General features: G+C 34.3%; 2 protein-coding genes across 3 annotated transcripts; both read left to right on the top strand.

Moving 5' to 3' along the window:
* The first annotated feature begins 5,105 nt into the window (after positions 1 to 5,105).
* On the top strand, positions 5,106 to 11,077 carry LOC132282363 (FAM10 family protein At4g22670-like). The gene is made up of 11 exons (XM_059784015.1): positions 5,106 to 5,297; positions 5,436 to 5,496; positions 6,013 to 6,165; positions 6,288 to 6,375; positions 6,481 to 6,561; positions 6,674 to 6,738; positions 7,523 to 7,663; positions 7,910 to 8,026; positions 8,112 to 8,432; positions 8,637 to 8,694; positions 10,704 to 11,077. Exons 1-11 carry the CDS (start codon positions 5,188 to 5,190, stop codon positions 10,799 to 10,801), a joined length of 1,293 nt encoding a protein of 430 aa, XP_059639998.1. The 5' UTR covers positions 5,106 to 5,187; the 3' UTR covers positions 10,802 to 11,077.
* A 989-nt stretch (positions 11,078 to 12,066) lies between these two features.
* LOC132282364 (uncharacterized) lies at positions 12,067 to 18,234 on the top strand. Of its 2 annotated transcripts, XM_059784017.1 has the most exons (3): positions 12,067 to 12,210; positions 16,738 to 17,155; positions 17,353 to 18,234. In XM_059784017.1, the coding sequence occupies exon 3, from the start codon at positions 17,378 to 17,380 to the stop codon at positions 17,918 to 17,920; it is 543 nt and encodes a 180-aa protein (XP_059640000.1). In that variant the 5' UTR covers positions 12,067 to 12,210; positions 16,738 to 17,155; positions 17,353 to 17,377; the 3' UTR covers positions 17,921 to 18,234. The 2 variants fall into 2 exon arrangements, with proteins under 2 accessions (XP_059640000.1, XP_059639999.1); XM_059784016.1 differs by lacking the exon at positions 16,738 to 17,155 and having other exon boundaries at positions 12,068 to 12,210.
* Positions 18,235 to 18,623: the final 389 nt, after the last annotated feature.

The raw sequence follows: 18,623 nt of genomic DNA, 5'->3' as shown, positions 1-18,623 counted from the left end.
AAAACTATATTCACAAGGTATTTCCACACACCCAACCCCACACAAGATCAAATCAAGTCAGGGAAAAACAAAAATCGACCTAGATCAGAAATCTAGCCGAAGGGAAAACAACAAATTCACTTTGTCGAGTCAGAAACAAACCAAACAAGAACAGATCTAATCGTACAAAAACAAAAAAATGATGTGAAAACTCACCCACAGGGCGAACTTATTGTGACATGTCGATGTTATTAACCTGTGGGAGGCAAGCAAGGTCACTTCCCCACTCCCATGAAAAGGAGTACAGGGCAAAACGGAAGAGTTGAGCGGCTGCGAGAGAGGGGGAAGAGAGAGAACAGAGGAAAAGGTAGAGGCGGCTCATCAACCTTCAAAAGACTACTATTCATAACCTTGGATTCCTTTAGATCTAATCCTCCATTAACACAAAAAAAAATCACACTAGTTAAATTTAAACTTTATCTGCCTTTTTTTTATTTATATTTATTATTAATAATTAGACCAAACAAAAGTTTAGGTAATCATTAAAAAATAATTTATAATATTGTCCAAGTGTTGGTTGTGATCCCAGACTTGCTTTATCATTAATTGTGTGATAATGAATCTAATTTGAACAATTAAATAGTGAGCAAGTGTTTTTTTAAGCAAACTCACCTCCTCCACTTAGGAGGCTTAAACTACCCACCTCTCATTTGGGGAACTCTGGTTTATACGAGTTGGACCATTGCTCATTTAGTTAATGAGCATGTTCATTTAGTTAAAATTGTAACGTATAATTGTCGTTAGAATAAACCTTTTAGTCCAAAACAAAGTGTTCAGGAGCTTGGGTATGAATAGTGTCATTTGAAAAATGTTATCTGATCATATTTTTCTAGTAATTTATATTGTCGTGAATAAATTAAATGTGAATTCCATTCATGATATGAAAAGGATAAAAAATCATTACCCTATTCGTATCAGTTTAAAAAAACAATTTAAAAATCATATTGTATGTCATTTTATGCAAATCATGAGTACCATGTTAATGCGTCCCCATCCAGGCCTCGCAATTTAAGGCGATATCAATATTAGATAAATGGCCTGGTCAAATTTTTCTGAAAGAAAAGGAAATATATATATATATATAATCTCATTATAAAATCATAAAGCTAGTCACTACATTTATATATATATATATGAGATTTTATTCACAAAGTTTGCTTTTTGTAAAGCATTTGCACGCATTGTTACTCAAACTGGAAACATTGTTTTCTGAAAAATACAATTATGTCCTGATTTGAAATTTTATTAACCATATATAAATGAGATTATATCATCTGAGTTGATGTTTTTAGTTTCTTTGAAAAATCAAATTTAGGAGTATTAAGATTTTTTTTTTTTTTTTTTTGTTAAACAAGGTATTCCAATATTAGGTCGGCCTAATCTCCAATTGCAAATACAATTGGCCCAAGTGTGGGCATTGCACACTTTAAGTTTGTTGATATGTAAAATTTTTAGATATTATTGTGTTTGGATTTACCGAATTGATGCATTGAAATCTTACTTAAATTCAATATAAAGTTAAATTAATTTTTCTCTAAATTCTAAATTCAAGTCACTCATTTCATTCTTCCAAACATAAATTACGTTGAGATTTTGACAAATTATAAACAAGTAGACCCCGTTTAGCATATATTACTTTAGACTTCAAGAGAAATGAGTTTAATTTATCTGGCCTTAAAAATGACCAGAAACAATGATATTCGTCTAGCAACTTTTTGAATTCCTGTAACATTTCATTACAATTGAAGTCTGCCTTAAATTCTTTGCCAACACAATTATGTATCTCCAGATTCTTCACACTTTTACTAATCGCACTATTGATATATATATATATATATATATATATGTAATGTATGTATGACAATAGATTATATAGAATTTAGATCCTCAAACATGGACCACAAGGTCCACAATGGTGTAGATTGCCGACTTTACATATTGGACTGGGGGAGTCAAGGTTTGTATGATGGCTACCAACCACTTGACATTAATTGTTATATATGGTCATCATCATGACAGAAAATGATGTATTAAATTTGAAATTGAAATATTCCAATGTTGTATATATATATATACCCCGAATGTCTCTCTCTCAGTCTCCACCATTCACGACATGATTGAGAAGAGGAAGAGAAGAACATTCCACTTATTAGTTAAAGAAATAAAAGATTAGTTTGGGTACATGAATCAATCACTAGACAATTTTAAATGACATAAAAGACCAACTACCGGTCTGTTTGGAATATGAATTTCAGTGGACTAATCAAATTCACAAACACCACAAATTCAATACGTCTGTTTCATCTAATTCAATACTCCTCCAATAATTATCTTTTCTTCTAGAAGTCTTGGCCGAGAATGATGGAAATATTCTCTACCTCTCACTCTCATATTTTGGTTTTAGATTTGAAATTTTACCACACCAATTATCAATCAAAGATCTCTTTCTCGCAAAAGTATTCTCTTTTTCTTCTTGTCAAAAGTAAAAGTAGAACCACCTTTGCCCTTTACACGATTTTTTATTTTTACCTTTTTTTTGTAAAAAAAAAAAAAATTCTTTTTTGACATTTTTTAAAAGAGCTTTCCAGAAAACAATGGAAAAAATAAGAAGCAAAAATATCTCTTTTGTCATATATTTATAGGTTAAAATAATAAAACACTTATATTTTTTCAAAATCGTCAAATTTGACATTTCATAACTCATTTAATGGATCAGTCACAAGGTTGGGATAACTTGATAAATTTTGTTAGTTTTATGTATGCTTTTGAAAGTAGAGGAGAGTTTTATGATTTTAATCCTATATTTATGTATCTTAATTAAAAATTCCTTATTTTTGTTTAGTATATGATTAGTAAAAAATAAATCCGAGGAAGAAATAATTCTAATGTAAAAAACTCTTTAATCTTGTAAATTATGTGGGTTCCTACACTAAATCTCAAAAATTTCCCCACATTAGAAGAAGCTCTACTTGAATGAGAGCCAAAATTTTAGGTGATATAGAGCCATCAGAGACTGGTCCAAAATTTCAAGCAAAATGCAGCAAAGTAGTCTCATGTGGGTCTCTCTATTAAAAACTTGAATTTTCTCTCTTTCACGTGGGTCTTACTATTAAAGTTTTAGGTACTGTTTGATTAAATTAAAAATTAATCACTGAAATTTTTAAGTGTTGGATGTACTAATTTGAAAACATGTTTAATAATATTTTAATTTTAAAAATTGAATTTAATAAGATTATTTATTATATACAAAAGCTGAAATCTGAAAGTTGTACATATTACATTTTTGCCCTCAATATTTGATACTTATAACAATTTTATATTTATGATATAAAAATATTAATAAAATAACCACATTAATTCACCAATGAAATTTAACAATGAATATTAATATCAAATAATCATTAAAAAAAATAGAATCCTTATCTAGAAATAGAATTCTATTATATAAATAATTGATGAAAATTTAAAATAAATGAATTTTGAATTACATTACATTTATGTATGTAGGATATCGAAAAGAGTGATATAAAGATTAAAGAAAGTAAATTTAAAATATATGGATTTTGGATTACATAATAGAATGTTTGGGAACGATATTTTAGGCGTTTTGTTTTTAACTCGTGTTGCGCTACTGTTATGGTTTTGGGCCACAAACAGTTGTCAAAAGAAGAAAAAATAATTTTTTAGTGTTTTGGTTTTAGGCCACTGTTCACGAAGTGTTTTAGCATTGTGTAAAATAAAACAAGGCCTCACCAAACATGCTTTTGTTGCCAAAATCGATACTGTAGTAACAAAAAAAAAAAAAAAAAAAGTAGAAAACAAACGCATACTAAACGAAGCCTTAGCGTCTTTTGTATTCAGCACTGAAGGAGGAAATCAAACAACCCTACATCTCAAAATTTTCCCCACATTAGAAGAAGCTATTTTTGAATGAGACCCAAATTTTTAAGTGATATAGAGCCATCAGAGACTGGTCCAATATTTCATGCAAAATGCAACAAAGCAGTCTCGTGTGGGTCTCTCTGTTAAAAACTTGAATTTTCTCTCTTTCTTAGTAATCTTGAGCCCAGCCCAGTAACCTTGTTAGTTCATCAACTGAGGAACACGTTAATTACTGGGCCAAAATTCAGGCTCAATATCCTTTGGCAACCATTTTCAAATATATCATAAGATTTGATTTTTTAGTCCAAAGTCTTATATGCCTGCCCATCAGATGCCCTTTCAAATCTTATATCATAAGATTTTTTTTTTTTTTTTTTGGGTTAAAAAAGTCAGTATAATGCAGTAAATAAATAAATAAATATTTGCGGGCATGACATGTAAAAAAGAAATAGTGAAGTTAAGAGTTCAATTCTATAAAAGTCCACTCTATGTCCCATAGGTTATTATTTAACAGCTCATTCAAAACCATCCAATTACCACGGTACCACCCCTACTCATAACCCTAATTATTACTTAATTCAATTAGAAATAAATTTGGTTCCCCTAAGATTCAGAAAAGCACACAACACAAACATGAACATACCTATACAATGCACAAACACTGCCTTGTTAACTTAATCAATGTGAAACTAAGTTAATTAACTATTGCAAATGACATTCTTAAAAAGTTTATGTTAAATCTTACGTAGTAACTAATTAATGTGTATAAAATTTTTAATATAACGTGTTATTCTACTTTTGCAAGGTAATGCTCAAATTAAAATAGGAGTGCGATTTGAATAAATGCATATGCCAATTCAGAAATTAATGTCCTCAATTTTGGAGTCCACTGAATTTTTTTGATCTCACCTTACTCAAGCCTATAAAAAGACAATATTAGGTTTTGATGACCACAGTCATACATTTTGACAATATTAATTATTGTTTTGATGACAAATTTTTTTTTTTTTTTTTTCTTTCTTCCGGAGTCCCATTACACTTAATAATTCTCAATTTGTCAATTATACAGTACATGACAAGTGTAGTAAAAAGAAATGCATAGTAACCCGTTTAGAAGTTTCTAGAAGAGCTTAGTCAGCCAAAGTCCAATACCGATCTATTTACAGAAAAACGCGGTATAGAAATGTACTCGTGGTAGTGTAAGAAAGGCCTCCTCTCTCTCTCTCTCTCTCTCTCTCGCTAACATCAAACCCTCGCGAACCAGTTATGGACGCCGCAAAAGTGAGCCACTTGAAGGAATTCATCGAACAGTGCAAGTCTGATCCTTCAATCCTCGACGATCCTTCTCTTTCTTTCTTCACAGACTATCTCGGAAGGTAACACATTCTCTCACACACAAACACACTCACATATTAGTATATACACACATGTATATATGTATGTATGTATGTATGTCAAAAATAATGTTTCGATTTATATTTCGTGAAATTTAAATTGAATTTTATGTGTTTCAGTCTCGGGGCTAAACTTCCTACATCCGCCAACAAGCCTGGAGATTCTCCTCGTAACAAATCGGTATTTCACTCTCTATTTTATTTTATTTTTTGGGATATTTCTGTTCATCCGTTTGATTGCTGAGAAAATGTAGCAAAGTGAAATGAAATCAATTTCAAAGCAGCCAACGCCATAGAACATAAGAATATAAATTTTCTTCTGTGATCCATCGTTTTTTAAGCAACCAAGTGGAAGGGAAGGGTTTAGGGTTTAGTGAAATTATAAGACATGGGGACAATCGATTTGCCTAAACTTTTGGGAATTTCAATGTGTCTATTTTATTTTATTTTTTGGGATATTTCTGTTCATCCGTTTGATTGCTGAGAAAATGTAGGAAAATGAAATGAAACCAATTTCAAAGCAGCCAAGACCATAGAACTTAAGAATATAAATTTTCTTCTGTGATCCATCGTTTTTTAAGCAACCAAGTGGAAGGGCAGGGTTTAGGGTTTAGTGAAATTATAAGACATGGGGACAATCGATTTGCCTAAACTTTTGGGAATTTCAATATGGTTAATTATATGAGTTCAATTACAGAAATCTTATGTGGTGGATGAGAGCGATGATGATATCGAGTACGAGCCTGAACTGCAGCCGACTGTGGATGAAGAAGAAGAGAGCGAGATAATTGAATCTGACATTGAGCTTGAAGGAGAAACTGTGGAGCCTGATGATGATCCTCCACAAAAGGTTTTCTCCACTCACGTTCCCATTTTTTACTAAATTTTGATTTTAGCTTTTGATATTTTCTACTTAGAAGTGAAGGAAAAAAAAAAAAAAACAATTATAACTTTGACAATTGGATTTTGTAGATGGGAGACCCTTCTGTTGAGGTTACAGAAGAAAACCTTGATGCTTCACAAGAGGCAAAGGCACAGGGCATGGAAGCAATTTCTGAAGGTTTGTGATTTTTGTTTGTATCTGCTTGTATATAAATCTTATGTATGTTTATGCACAACTGATTAAAGAGAAGTTTGTTGAATTCGTGGGTTTTGTGTTGATCAGGTAAGCTGGAGGAAGCAATTGAGCATCTCACTCGGGCAATTTTGCTCAACCCAAATTCGGCAATTATGTACGCAGCCAGAGGTAAAGCTTGGTTTGATGTTTTCGCTGTTCCCTTTCGTAATGCTTTTCTTATATAACTTGTGGGTAAGTGTCTTCATACTTAACTTTCTTTTAATGTTTAATGTTTTTATAGCTGGCGTGTATATCAAAATGAAGAAACCAAATGCTGCTATTCGAGATGCTAGTGCAGCTTTAGAGGTTATTCTCCTTTCAATATTACTAATTACTATATATATTTGTGTTTATGCTTTGAATAAGCATACTGATTACTATATTACTATCTGTGCATGTAAATGGAGAGATTTGTTGAATGTGATACATGTATTTCACTGTGTCTTATGTAAAGTATCATAGAGGTTTGTTGAATGTGATACATGTATTTCATTGTGTCTTATGTAAAGTATCACAGTTGTAGCATTCATGCATTTAACAGGTTCCACCACATCTAAAACATCACTTTACCTTTTTTCTTCTGGTATAACCATAAAAATTTCCTACAGAGGTTCCATCACTCGTTTTTTCTGACAGCCTTTATTCAACTGACCCAACCCTTTTTAATCCCCAAAGCTGCCTTCATTCAACTTTCTAAAACCGTGACTAACCCAACAAGATTTACCATATCATGACACTAAAGCCCCTTGCGATCCAGTTCTAGGCAGCGGTATGATAAGTTTCCTATATCTCTGCTACTTCGAAAGGATTGAGAATTAGTCGAACTAAAACCGAGTATATGGAGTGTAAATTTAATAGAGATTGGGATATTGATAATATATTTATGACACTTCAAAGCCAAAAGATTACTTAAAACAACCACTTTCGCGATCTACATTTCTGTAATATTGTATCACACATTCTTCGTACCGGTTCTCCATTTTGGATGACAGATATTGCTGAATAGATGCTCATGTCTCACATGGAGACGATAGCTTGTATGCACCTGTGATCTGTGTGGATCTTACATTTTCCTTTACACTTTCTGTAGATAAATCCAGATTCTGCTAAAGGCCATAAATCCCGTGGAATGGCAAGGGCAATGCTTGGCCAGTGGGAAGAGGCTGCGAAGGATCTGCACTTGGCATCAAATCTGGACTATGATGAGGAAATAAGTTCTGTTCTAAAGAAGGTTTGCCTTTTTATTGTTCTATTATATTAGTTTTATATTTGTTATATGATGAACCATGTTTTTGAATTTTTTTTAAGACAAGGTGTCAGCGCCAAAGAGTTACCGTATAGGTGCTTGAGACTCAGTCCTGACATACATACTTATTGTCATGTCTGACTTAAAAAAAGATGTACTAGAATTGTAATTTTTGCTGTAGTCTAATTTATATTTTTATTTTGCATCATACTTAATTATTGGTTTACGCAGGTTGAACCTAATGCACGCAAAATTGATGATCACCGAAGGAAATATGAGCGTTTGCGCAAAGAACAAGAGGCGAAGAAGGCTGAACGTGAGAGACAACGTCGTCGGGCTGAAGCTCAGGTAATGGATGTTTGATCTTTTGCTAATAAAGTAAGTCTATCATTTGTCATTTATAAGCTTGATATTTTTTTCACATTTGTTGAAGGCTGCATATGAGAAGGCTAAGAAGAAGGAGCAATCATCTTCAAGTAGAACGGGAGGCATGCCTGGTGGGTTTCCTGGTGGCATGCCTGGTGGGTTTCCTGGGGGTATGCCTGGAGGTTTTCCGGGTGGTATGCCAGGAGGTTTTCCAGGTGCCGGTGGTATGCCAGGGGGTTTTCCAGGTGCCGGTGGTATGCCAGGGGGTTTTCCAGGTGCCGGTGGTATGCCAGGGGGTTTTCCAGGTGCTGGTGGTATGCCTGGAGGATTTCCTGGTAGCACGGCAGGGGGCATGCCTGGAAACGTCGACTACAGCAAAATCTTGAATGTAAGTATGATATGACATTGTGACTTTTTATGAATAATGCTTCAGAAAGTTAAAATTATCAAGTATTGACTGTGCCTTCAGCTGTCTGTTCTGTGACCCTAAATGCTGCCTATGGCTGTTTGTCATAACCAAGTTACTTTGTTGGTAATATTTACTTGTAAGCTGATGGTTTAATTTGGTTTTTACTGTTATTATTTGGAGCAGGACCCGGAATTGATGGCAGCATTCAAGGATCCAGAAGTGATGGCTGCTCTTCAAGATGGTACTTTTTATTTTTTGGTTTTTGGAAGTTGCTTTTTCTTTTTATTAATTATTCTGTCATTCTAGAAATTGCATGAACTTTTCATAATGTGAAACTTGCTATTCAATTTTTATAATCATTTTCATTATTCAAGACATTGAGAGTTGGGGATCACTTTGGCGTTTCTTTTTCAAAACATGCCCACATTAGACAGGCTCTGCTTCCCTATTACAAGGAGAAATGGGAATAACACTTCTAAATGGTTATTCACACTGTGGTTGAGAGCTTTTAAAGCATTGATACTCCTTGCCTCAATTACTATAGGTTGATGACAATGAGCATGCATATGTGAATATTCGTAGCTGAACTTGTATAGATTCTCATTAACTATACATCTTCAATGCTTGCTTCCTCGTTATTTTATAATTTTGGATTTTCTTGTTGCTGTTTGATCCTTAATATAATATTTGTTTTAAACATATATGAACATGATGTAAAGTGGGCTATTCGGAATTCTCTGTATAAGCTACAAACTGGTCTTTATGATAGTCAATATATTCAGTCCTTGCCTTGCACATCACCGATCATGATTATGATGTTTGAGAATCTGTTTTTACTATGATTGGGATTTCGATATGAACTATTAGATGGGAAGGTAATGGAACACGGTGTGTTTGTGGAACAGTAGCATGTTGGCCTTGCTCATCAATTGCTGTATTCTGATCATCAGTAGCTGGTTGCCTTGCTGATTGACTCAAATCAAATTTTCTGTTGCTTCATTGTTTGGCTCCTTCATTTTTAACTTGCAAATTATTTTTAATATTTTTTTTCTTTTTAGAACACACATCTTTATTGCCACAGGTGGTTCAAAATTTTAATTTTTGTTTCTCATGTGTTTTCCATTCTATATGGTTCTGTTCCTTTTCGCTTTGTAGTTTCCGAACTTTACTAGGTTTGTTCTCGTCTAAAAAATTGCCCCATGTAATGTTGTCATGTTTAAGGTATTAACAAGGTTTCCTGAATTACACACAATTTCTTTGTTTTTCCTTCAATCTCCACTTGAACAACTGTGTATGAATTTGCCCACTGCCAACTGTCCTGGCTTTTCAATTCCTCTTCCTCTTTTCAAGCTATGTTCTCATGGCATTTTTCTTTATAGAGAATCGTTTGGCTTCCATTATTTGATTTTTTGTGCTACACTACTGAGCCACAAAACTCTGATTTATAATTTCATCACTAGAACCATTTCTCATTTCATTTTTTCAGATAACTAATACACATGCTCCCACGTCTCTCCCATGTCACACAGCTGAGACTTGAACACTTCGCCTCTTCTTGTGGGGTTGGCAAGGGATACAAGTTAAGCCAGAAACTGGCAGTAACCAGGCTAGAATCATTTTCCTGAGTGGTAGAATAATACACATGCTCCCATGGCTGCTCTTCGTACTGCTATTTCTATTTACCTTTGTGCCTTGAGTTAGCCCGAGTCTCCACATAGCCCAGTCTACACGGATACTAATCATATTTCGAGCAATACCTCCATCATCTAATTACCAAACCAACACTCAGCACTTCCTGATGTGCATAGAACACGCAGTGAGTGTGCATTTAAAGTTGGTAAAGTGATGACGTAAGTTTGTGTGAACCTAACCTCTCCTTATAATAAACCCCCTTCCTCCTATATTTGTCTGCCTTTATGGGTTCCTCTCTCATACATGGTTTATCTTAAATTAAATTTACTGAAAAAAACTATCTATAGTTTTCATTGAGCCACCCATGGCTCTGGTTTATATAATTAGCTTTCTGCTTTATCAAAGTTGGAAATGGGATGTGGTTCCTACTTGAAGTTTTTATCAATAGTGAGCTTGTAACTTGTAAGGCATTCCACATATTGACTGACCATTTTAACCATTTGTTTAAGGGATGCAAAGTTCAATTTTGTGTGCTAACCCTGAATCCGACCACATGGTGTTCTGGCTATTTAATTTGATTTGATTATTGATCTGATGTTGGTCAATTTTTGTTTGCAGTTATGAAGAACCCAGCTAATCTTTCAAAGTATCAATCAAATCCCAAGGTAGCTCCCATCATTGCAAAAATGATGGGCAAATTTGGGGGATCAAAGTGAACATTTCTCAGAGATTGGCATCATCTTTGTTTAAAATTAGTTTCTGAGGCAATTGTGGTTTTTGACGTTGCATTCGAGATCTCAGTTGCAGCTTTCATGTGTCATTCTCGAAAAATCGTGGCTTTTGTCCAACTTTTTTCGTTACAGTAATTGACATGGAGAACAAATTATGTTCTGGGGTTCATGGCGTCATGAAAAATTTCTTTTAGACTCGGAGTGTTTATGCAACACTATTAATTTAGCTTATTTGAAAATGACCATTCAATTCCTGCTTCATTTTTATTCCATTTCCTAATGCATTCCATTCTCACTAACTTCTATGCGTATCAAATGTAGCCTAAGCTTCGTTTGACATTTATATCTGAGGATGCAAAGTCCATTGACCTGTAATTATTGTAATTAATGATATTTTTCATGCTTGTACAATGCCAAACATTTTCATGCTCCGCTATGTATGCCTATTAAATATATTGGTTAGGAATTTCAGATTTAAAGCTTTTTAAACTCACCATCCAATTTTATGTAGAGTAATGCTAGACTTGTGGATAATCACTTATTGAACTCTTAATTAGTGATGGACAAAGATAGAATCTTTCACTTCTAAAGTGTTTTATAACAAAGGAGTCCGGGTTTTTATCATTATGTTGGACTGAAGAACACAAATATTATGCAAGATTAAAGTTTGTCGTGAATTCAAACATATATTATTTGATATATGGTTTTAAAACATAGGATATATTTTGTGAATTTGCAATTTAAATAAAACTCATTTGTAATCTTAAGTTACACATTAAATGTTGGTATAAATGGGTCAGAAATGTATTAATTATATACATATTGGTAGTGTTACTATGACAATTAAACAGGCCCTTAAACCCCACACAACATTCGGTTACTAGTTCTAAGTCCGATTCAACAGGAAGTTGAATAGCAAGAAAGACTCATTTCTGCGATGTTTGTCATTTTCGGTTAACAAGTTGCTCTAACACTATTTTATATCTAATTATATGTTTTTGGTGTAGTAAGCTTTATTTCAGCATATCCTTTTCGGTTTGTAATGTTAAAATGTACCATAAAATTAAATATTATTTTAAGTGAATTAAATAAAATTAATATTTAAATCAGTGTTATTCTAAAGTTCAGATTATATTTTTCTTTTCTTATATTTTGTGTAATTAAATTTGTTTCGGCCTATGGGCATGGCAACTAGATCCGACAAAGACCGGGTGGGTATGGGTTTAAAATAACCCAACCCCAAAAGTCCAGTGAATTCACAGTGCGACTACTCTTCTTTCTCATACATATACGAGTACTTTTTAAGTGCTCCGGAAGAAATCGAAGCGCAAAACCAAAAACCCTTCCTATCTGTCACCGCCAAGGGTGGGTTCAACGCCAAAAGCCTTGACAAGGTAAATCTTCTCCTTTTACGTTATGTTTCAGATTTTCTCTCTTTTTATGTGTTTGGTTACCCAGAAATTGATAGAAAACAAATTAAATACCCGCAATCATATAACAAAATTTGGGGCTGAACTTTCTGTCCTTATATTTAAGGTTTTAACGCTATTCGATATAGAATCACTACAGGGTTTACAAAATCACACACTAATTCGATCTATAGTTAAGAGTGACTTCACATTTTACATTTTGGTCCGAGCTTTGATGACCTCTCTCCTATCTATGAACCAATCTAGCCGTGAACTTACCTGAAACCTTAATTCCGATCAATGCGTCTCTCCGATTAGTCTGAACTCATCTAATCGTTAACCCATCCTGCGAATCCACGTCTACAACCTCTGATCTTCGTCTCTCCCTCTCTTGCTCTCCGCCATATGTGGTTGCTATTTTTTCTCTTTTTATATGTGTGCTTTTTTCCACGAAATTTATTTGCGTGCTTTGCATCTCAACCCAGAACACTGTTGAAGAAGTGAAATAACTGGAAAATTGCATTTTCTCACTGCAAGATTTAGAAAAAACATGTGTAATACTTCATATCACAATGGTAGAACCATAAATGAATGTTAATATTTATTTGGTTGCATTGTTGGAAGAATGCTAATTTTTGGTTGATTTGGTACAATTTTGTAAAATTTGGATGAGTATTTCTTTGGTTTTTTTTCTTAAATCTGAGTGGACATTTAAACTGGACGAGGATGAGGTAGGGGTGTTGTTGTTTTAGTTATGGACGGGGAGGGCATTGCCCCAAACCCGTCAAAAACAGAAGAAAGATTTGTGACTTGGTTGTTTCATTTGGCTAGGGTTTCCTATGTCCAATAGTTTAGGGGTTTGTAGTCCGAAAGCATTTATGACAATGGGAAGCGAAGACAGAAGGGTAATCGAACAATAACTCGATGTTTGTCCCTGGCTCTAAAACGGTTTATTTTTCTTTTGTCTCTTTTAAGCTCTTCTTATTTTTTCTTGCACAAATAGATGGGAGCTAAGTTAGGGATCATGAAAGATTATATCCCATCATATGTTTTATCTTCTTCAGTACATTAAGTGTCTGGATATTACTTTAATTGTGTGATTTTATCTTTTTATGATGCTGTAAAAAAAAATGGACACACTCTTTTAAGAATGGATTGATGTTGCTATCCTCTAGTAGATGATTTTATGGGTTGAGCTGATTTGAGTTGTAAAATTTTGGTAAGATATGTCTAGATGATTTTCTGCAAAATACAAAATTAGGATGGAACTTGTGGATAGCATGGATAATGATACTGTAGAACCTTGCTATTAACAAAAAGTGGTAAAAGTTGTGAAAAAATGTGGCCATTTTGAGATGCTTTTACATTTTAGTGGAATAGAGTTGTTTATTTCTCTTTTTAATTTTCTAAAGAGGGAGGGCAAGTTTTAGAAATTGAAAAGAAAGTTCAAAATGATGATCCCACGAATGCATTTTTTGCATTACTTTAATTTTTTTCTTTAAAAAACAATTTTCACAAACAAAACTTGTGACTCCCGTAGTTTAGAAAACCATCTGCTTATATCATTTTTGTGAAAGGTTTCTGAGGGCAGCGGTGAAGGGTTTTTTGTCTGTCTTTTCAACGCAATCAGCATCTCTTCTATTCATGGAGTCACACCCCTCTCTCTCTCCTATGTCTGTGTGTATGCATTTTTTTATTTATTTTTATTTATACATACATCCATACCTTTTTTAAGTGATAGGATATCAGAAAATTAGGTAATACAAATCTCTAATAAATCACTGAACTGATTCTTTCTTTCATATAAAATCCACTTTAAACTTGGAATTTTGTTCTGAATGGTAAATTTGTTCTTAAATAAAACAAGAGTTTATTTTATTCTTATTTTATTTGCCTTTGCTTATAATTATTTATCTACTGCTTCCAGGCACTTACCTAACCAAATGTCTACTTGCCTTTAAGCCTTTTTAAAGAAAGTCAGCATGCTCCTCATTGCCATCTTGACACTATATTCAACCATGATCTACAGGATTATTATAAATGTATCAAATTAATAGTTGGGTAATTGTTTGGACACTTCTGTTTAAGTAACATTTACTGATTTTTTCGGGGTAGCCGACGTTGATTTGCCTAGCTTCTCAGTTAACTGAGAGGAAGCTCTTCTCAGATTTTTGGTCAATCAGGTTTGGGAACAAACTGAACTAATTCAAACTGGGTGAATTTTTATGATTGTGACATTTTTACAGTCTATGACATGGCATTCATGAGATATGTATTCCACACGTGCTCAAATTTGACACCCCAATTCTCCATATATGATGGTAGAAGAAGAATAAGAACTCAGATTTGATAATAAAGAAGGATTTGCTACTTCTTAAATAGATTGAGTGTTCCTTTTTTCACCACATCCAAATTTATTGTCCAATTCTGTAGATATCCTTTTTTTTTGATAAATCAATTCTGTAGATATCCTTAAAGAAAACTAATATTGTACATTACACTATAGCAAGACACATTATATATGTGCACGTAACAGTACCAAACTTTTAGACGCATTTCAAGCCGAACTCCTGTACCCTAAGATCTAGGATTTAGAAAGTTCACAGTTAGACATATATTTGCATATGATACAAGTACCTAAGTCCATGTAACGTAGGACATATATAACCTTGACTCTTATCCTATTGTATTGTGTTTTGTTTGTTTAGGTGTCTTGTGTGTATATTGAACATATTGCTAAACCTGCTACGACATGTTCCTTATTAAGTTGCTTTATATTCTCTCTCTCCCCACCTTTCCTGCTGTTTGATAAGCATCTCTACAGATATATCCAAACATAAGAACTAAGCAGATCCCTTTCCCTAGCTTTACAGTCTTCCGTATTTACTTTAAAATCATTTATCGCATTTATGCTAATGTCATTCTGCTTCATGACTTTGCTGTACTCTAGTAAGTTCCAGACCGTTTCCTTGGCCATTTACTTCTTGACAAATTGGAATCTCTTATCAGCTGCTTTGGTCACATACCTTTTGGTCACTGGTGTTGCAAGAGAGTTAAATAGTACATATGCATTGGCAATCAATTTTAGATTTGGCTAGGAAACTAAATTCTTCACTTATTTTTTTGGCTGCCTCATGCTTTCTGTTAATGCTACAAAATCCAAAATTAATATTATCTCTCTCTCTCTAATCTCTCTCTCTCTATATATTCCTCTGGCAAACACAAGGATTTCATTAACTATCAAAATCATTTCAAGTCATCCTCAACTCTCTTTTGCACTTCCATTGGAATACAATTCAATATGCCTTCACAACCATTAGGAGACCAAGCTAACTTGGCAACAAAACAGTTACAGGAACAATCCCATCTGAGTTCCTAAACACAGCAGCATCCCTTCCAAGCCCAGATGAAAGATCAAAAGACGCATCAAAATATCAAATTTACATGATTAGGTGGAGACCAGCGCTTGGAACTCATAGAATCATCTTCATGACTAGTACTTATTGAAAGTTGGGCCTCCGAAAAATCATGGTAATGAGAGTGCCATCTCTCTGTAAGAGACTTCTCACTCGAAGCTTCTCCCTTGAAGTACCAAGCATTATTTGATTTCCATATATACCAGCAGATGTAAGACAGTAAGCTCATTAAAATTTGTCTTTCACTAACCTTCTTCAGCTTCTGTTGTAGAGAGACTGCCACCAATTTGAAAAATTATACTGTCACATTCCTTTATTTCAAATATGAGAGGAGTGAGTTTCCAAATCAAAGTAGACTGAGGGCAGACGAACAGCATATGCTCGACTGTTCCATCTTGCTCTCCACACCTTTTGCAAATTGAATCTAACACCATTTTCCTTTTATCGAATAAACTCAGCAATTGCTTCCTTTAATGATAACATTTCCAAAGGAAATTTTTGATCTATTCTTTGGTCTTGCATTTCCAAATTCTATTCCAGAATGATTTATTCTTCAGTCTTTAACTAGTTTCACCAAAGTCAGCCCTCATCATATTTGTCTTATAAACAAGTGAAGCAGCCAAATGATAAGCAGATTTAACAGAAAAACTGCCATCCTTTTCCCTCACCCAAACCATATCATCTTGAATATCTGTACTGCTAAGATCAATTTTGAGAACATTTTCGGCATTTTGTGGGCTGAAAGATCTCCTAGTCAAATCCACCTTCTTGGTTCTTGTGCTATGATCAATTGAGTCAACCTTCTGAAGATGACTAGAAGCATCAGTAGGAATTAACTTCTGATTTTCCAATGGGATCCTGTAACCCATATATGGCCTTTGTAAAATTGAACACTTGTTTGAGATGTTCTAGGTACTCGTTAGGCCAACAACTAAAATTTATTATCAAAATACAAAATGATCAATTGAAGGGGCAAAGTGCATACATCGTCACCTGCATAGGATATTGGGGACATGGGCATTTGATTTGTTGAACATCAGCACCAGCTATTCATATATTTTTCCATCTTAATTTGTTTGTTATCTATTCATTACAGAGCTGAATAGGGATTGGATGGTAATTATTGCAATCAATTGGCAAAATTACTGTAAAATGAGCTAAAACATTGCTTATGCCACCTATTCGAGGGATGAGCAATTGGTGCATCTGGTAGTCTGTTATTACTTCATTATCCTCATACATCTTGCAAGAATTGGTTTCCTTAAAGAGTCGATAAGCTGGAATAGCACGTGTAACAATAGTCTCTGTGAGGAACCCTTTTTTGACTTGAAGCTCCTACAGTTTCTCCTCAGTTTATTTGGCAGTGATGTAATCTTAAGAAAATGGCCGAATTGTGGAGCATCACGCCTGGCAACAAGCTCAGTTTTTTGGATTTCTAGTTCTCGTAGGTTGCTAGTTGCAAACATGTGGAAGCTTTTCACAAATGAAATGTTTAAAATCAATTGAAGGTTTCTGTAAGTACCCAAAATTTTGACTGGCCATTTGAGTGTTCATTTTATTGGATCAGCAAACAAGAATAAATGAACCATTGTTCCTATCTAAGAATCTAAAATTAATCAATTAGAAACAAACCAGAAAAAATATTTGAATCTTTGCATTTGGCCTCTCAGTTTTGCTAACCGTTTAGCTCACATTGAATGGTTGTTTTCAGGTAATTTATCTGGAGTTGCTCTATTATGGGTGAATCATTTACAATTCAGATCAGCAGCAACTTAGTCAAACAACTTCTAGATGATGGTGAGAAGTCGAAGAAGAAAACAAGGAAACCGAAAACAAAGGTACCACGGGACCCACAACCATCCCAAACCAAGGTACATCAGAAGCAGTTTTCAGATGATTCTGACAGGAAAAGGACTGAAGCTTCAGGATGGCCACTTCAACCTCCATTGTTCTTGCCTGTATCCCCTCCTCCACAATTGGCTAATTCAGAGTTAGATGCCATTCGATCTGTTGCTCAAGGGTGTGAGAAGACTGTGGAGAGGTTGCATAAGCAGGAGGAAAACATGTTGCAGGAATTAACCCAAAGAGCCAAGGAACTCCGTGATAAAGAGTTCAAACTTCCATCACAGAAGCCCATAGCCTGCGTGGCTGAGAAAGATGCTTGCTTGGACTGTTACAAGGAACATGTCAAAGACCCCCTGAAATGTGCCCATTTTGTTGAAAAATATGCAGACTGTGCTCGCAGAGTTAGGCAACAAGCGGATTCAGCAGATAAGTAGGCTACCCTAAATGAATCTTTTTGAATTAATGCCTGGTTGGAACGACGCTTTTTTGAATTTTGCTGTGCAAAATAAACCAAACTCTTGAACCTTTGGCCCAATCTTTGGTTGCATGTTGTTCTTATCTGCACCTCATGAAATCATTTTACACTTCTTTACATCTCTAAACGATGTCCGCATTTACTGATGTTAGACTACATTGTTTATAATTTCAAACAAGTCTGATGTACTTGGTCCTACCATTATCTTCTAGAAGATTTTTCTATGACCTTATTGCATAATGTACCCCAGGGGAGAATGCTCCCCTTTCATCATATCAAGTGTGTGACTTTGATTTAAGCAGAATGGTTGTATCAGATCTATGAATGAAGTCCAAGGGAGATATATCTTTGTAGTTAACTTATTTATTTTATTTAAAACCACTTTTGAATCAGTGCAGGGTTTCGGTAATTCCAAATAGTAACCTAGACTGGACTGACCCAACTAATGACCATGCAGAAAGGCAACATAGCAGAATTTGAGTCCAAAATTTCCAGAAAGGTGATATTATATGCGACCAAAGAGGTCGAAAGAAGTGCACATCATAAATGACATTCGCTGCGTTGTGTAGTTGGCCTATTTTTCTCGGTTTGTATATCATTACTCTAGATGTGGTCATATGGGGATTGACCTGAGGCTATGGTCTTAAATAGAGTGGAACCTC

Source organism: Cornus florida, unplaced genomic scaffold (assembly GCF_030987335.1).
Source record: "Cornus florida cultivar Cherokee Brave unplaced genomic scaffold, ASM3098733v1 CherokeeBrave_3.0.0_Hap2_Chr11, whole genome shotgun sequence".
Classification (NCBI taxonomy): domain Eukaryota; kingdom Viridiplantae; phylum Streptophyta; class Magnoliopsida; order Cornales; family Cornaceae; genus Cornus; species Cornus florida.
This window is presented reverse-complemented; position numbering and strand designations above follow the sequence as displayed.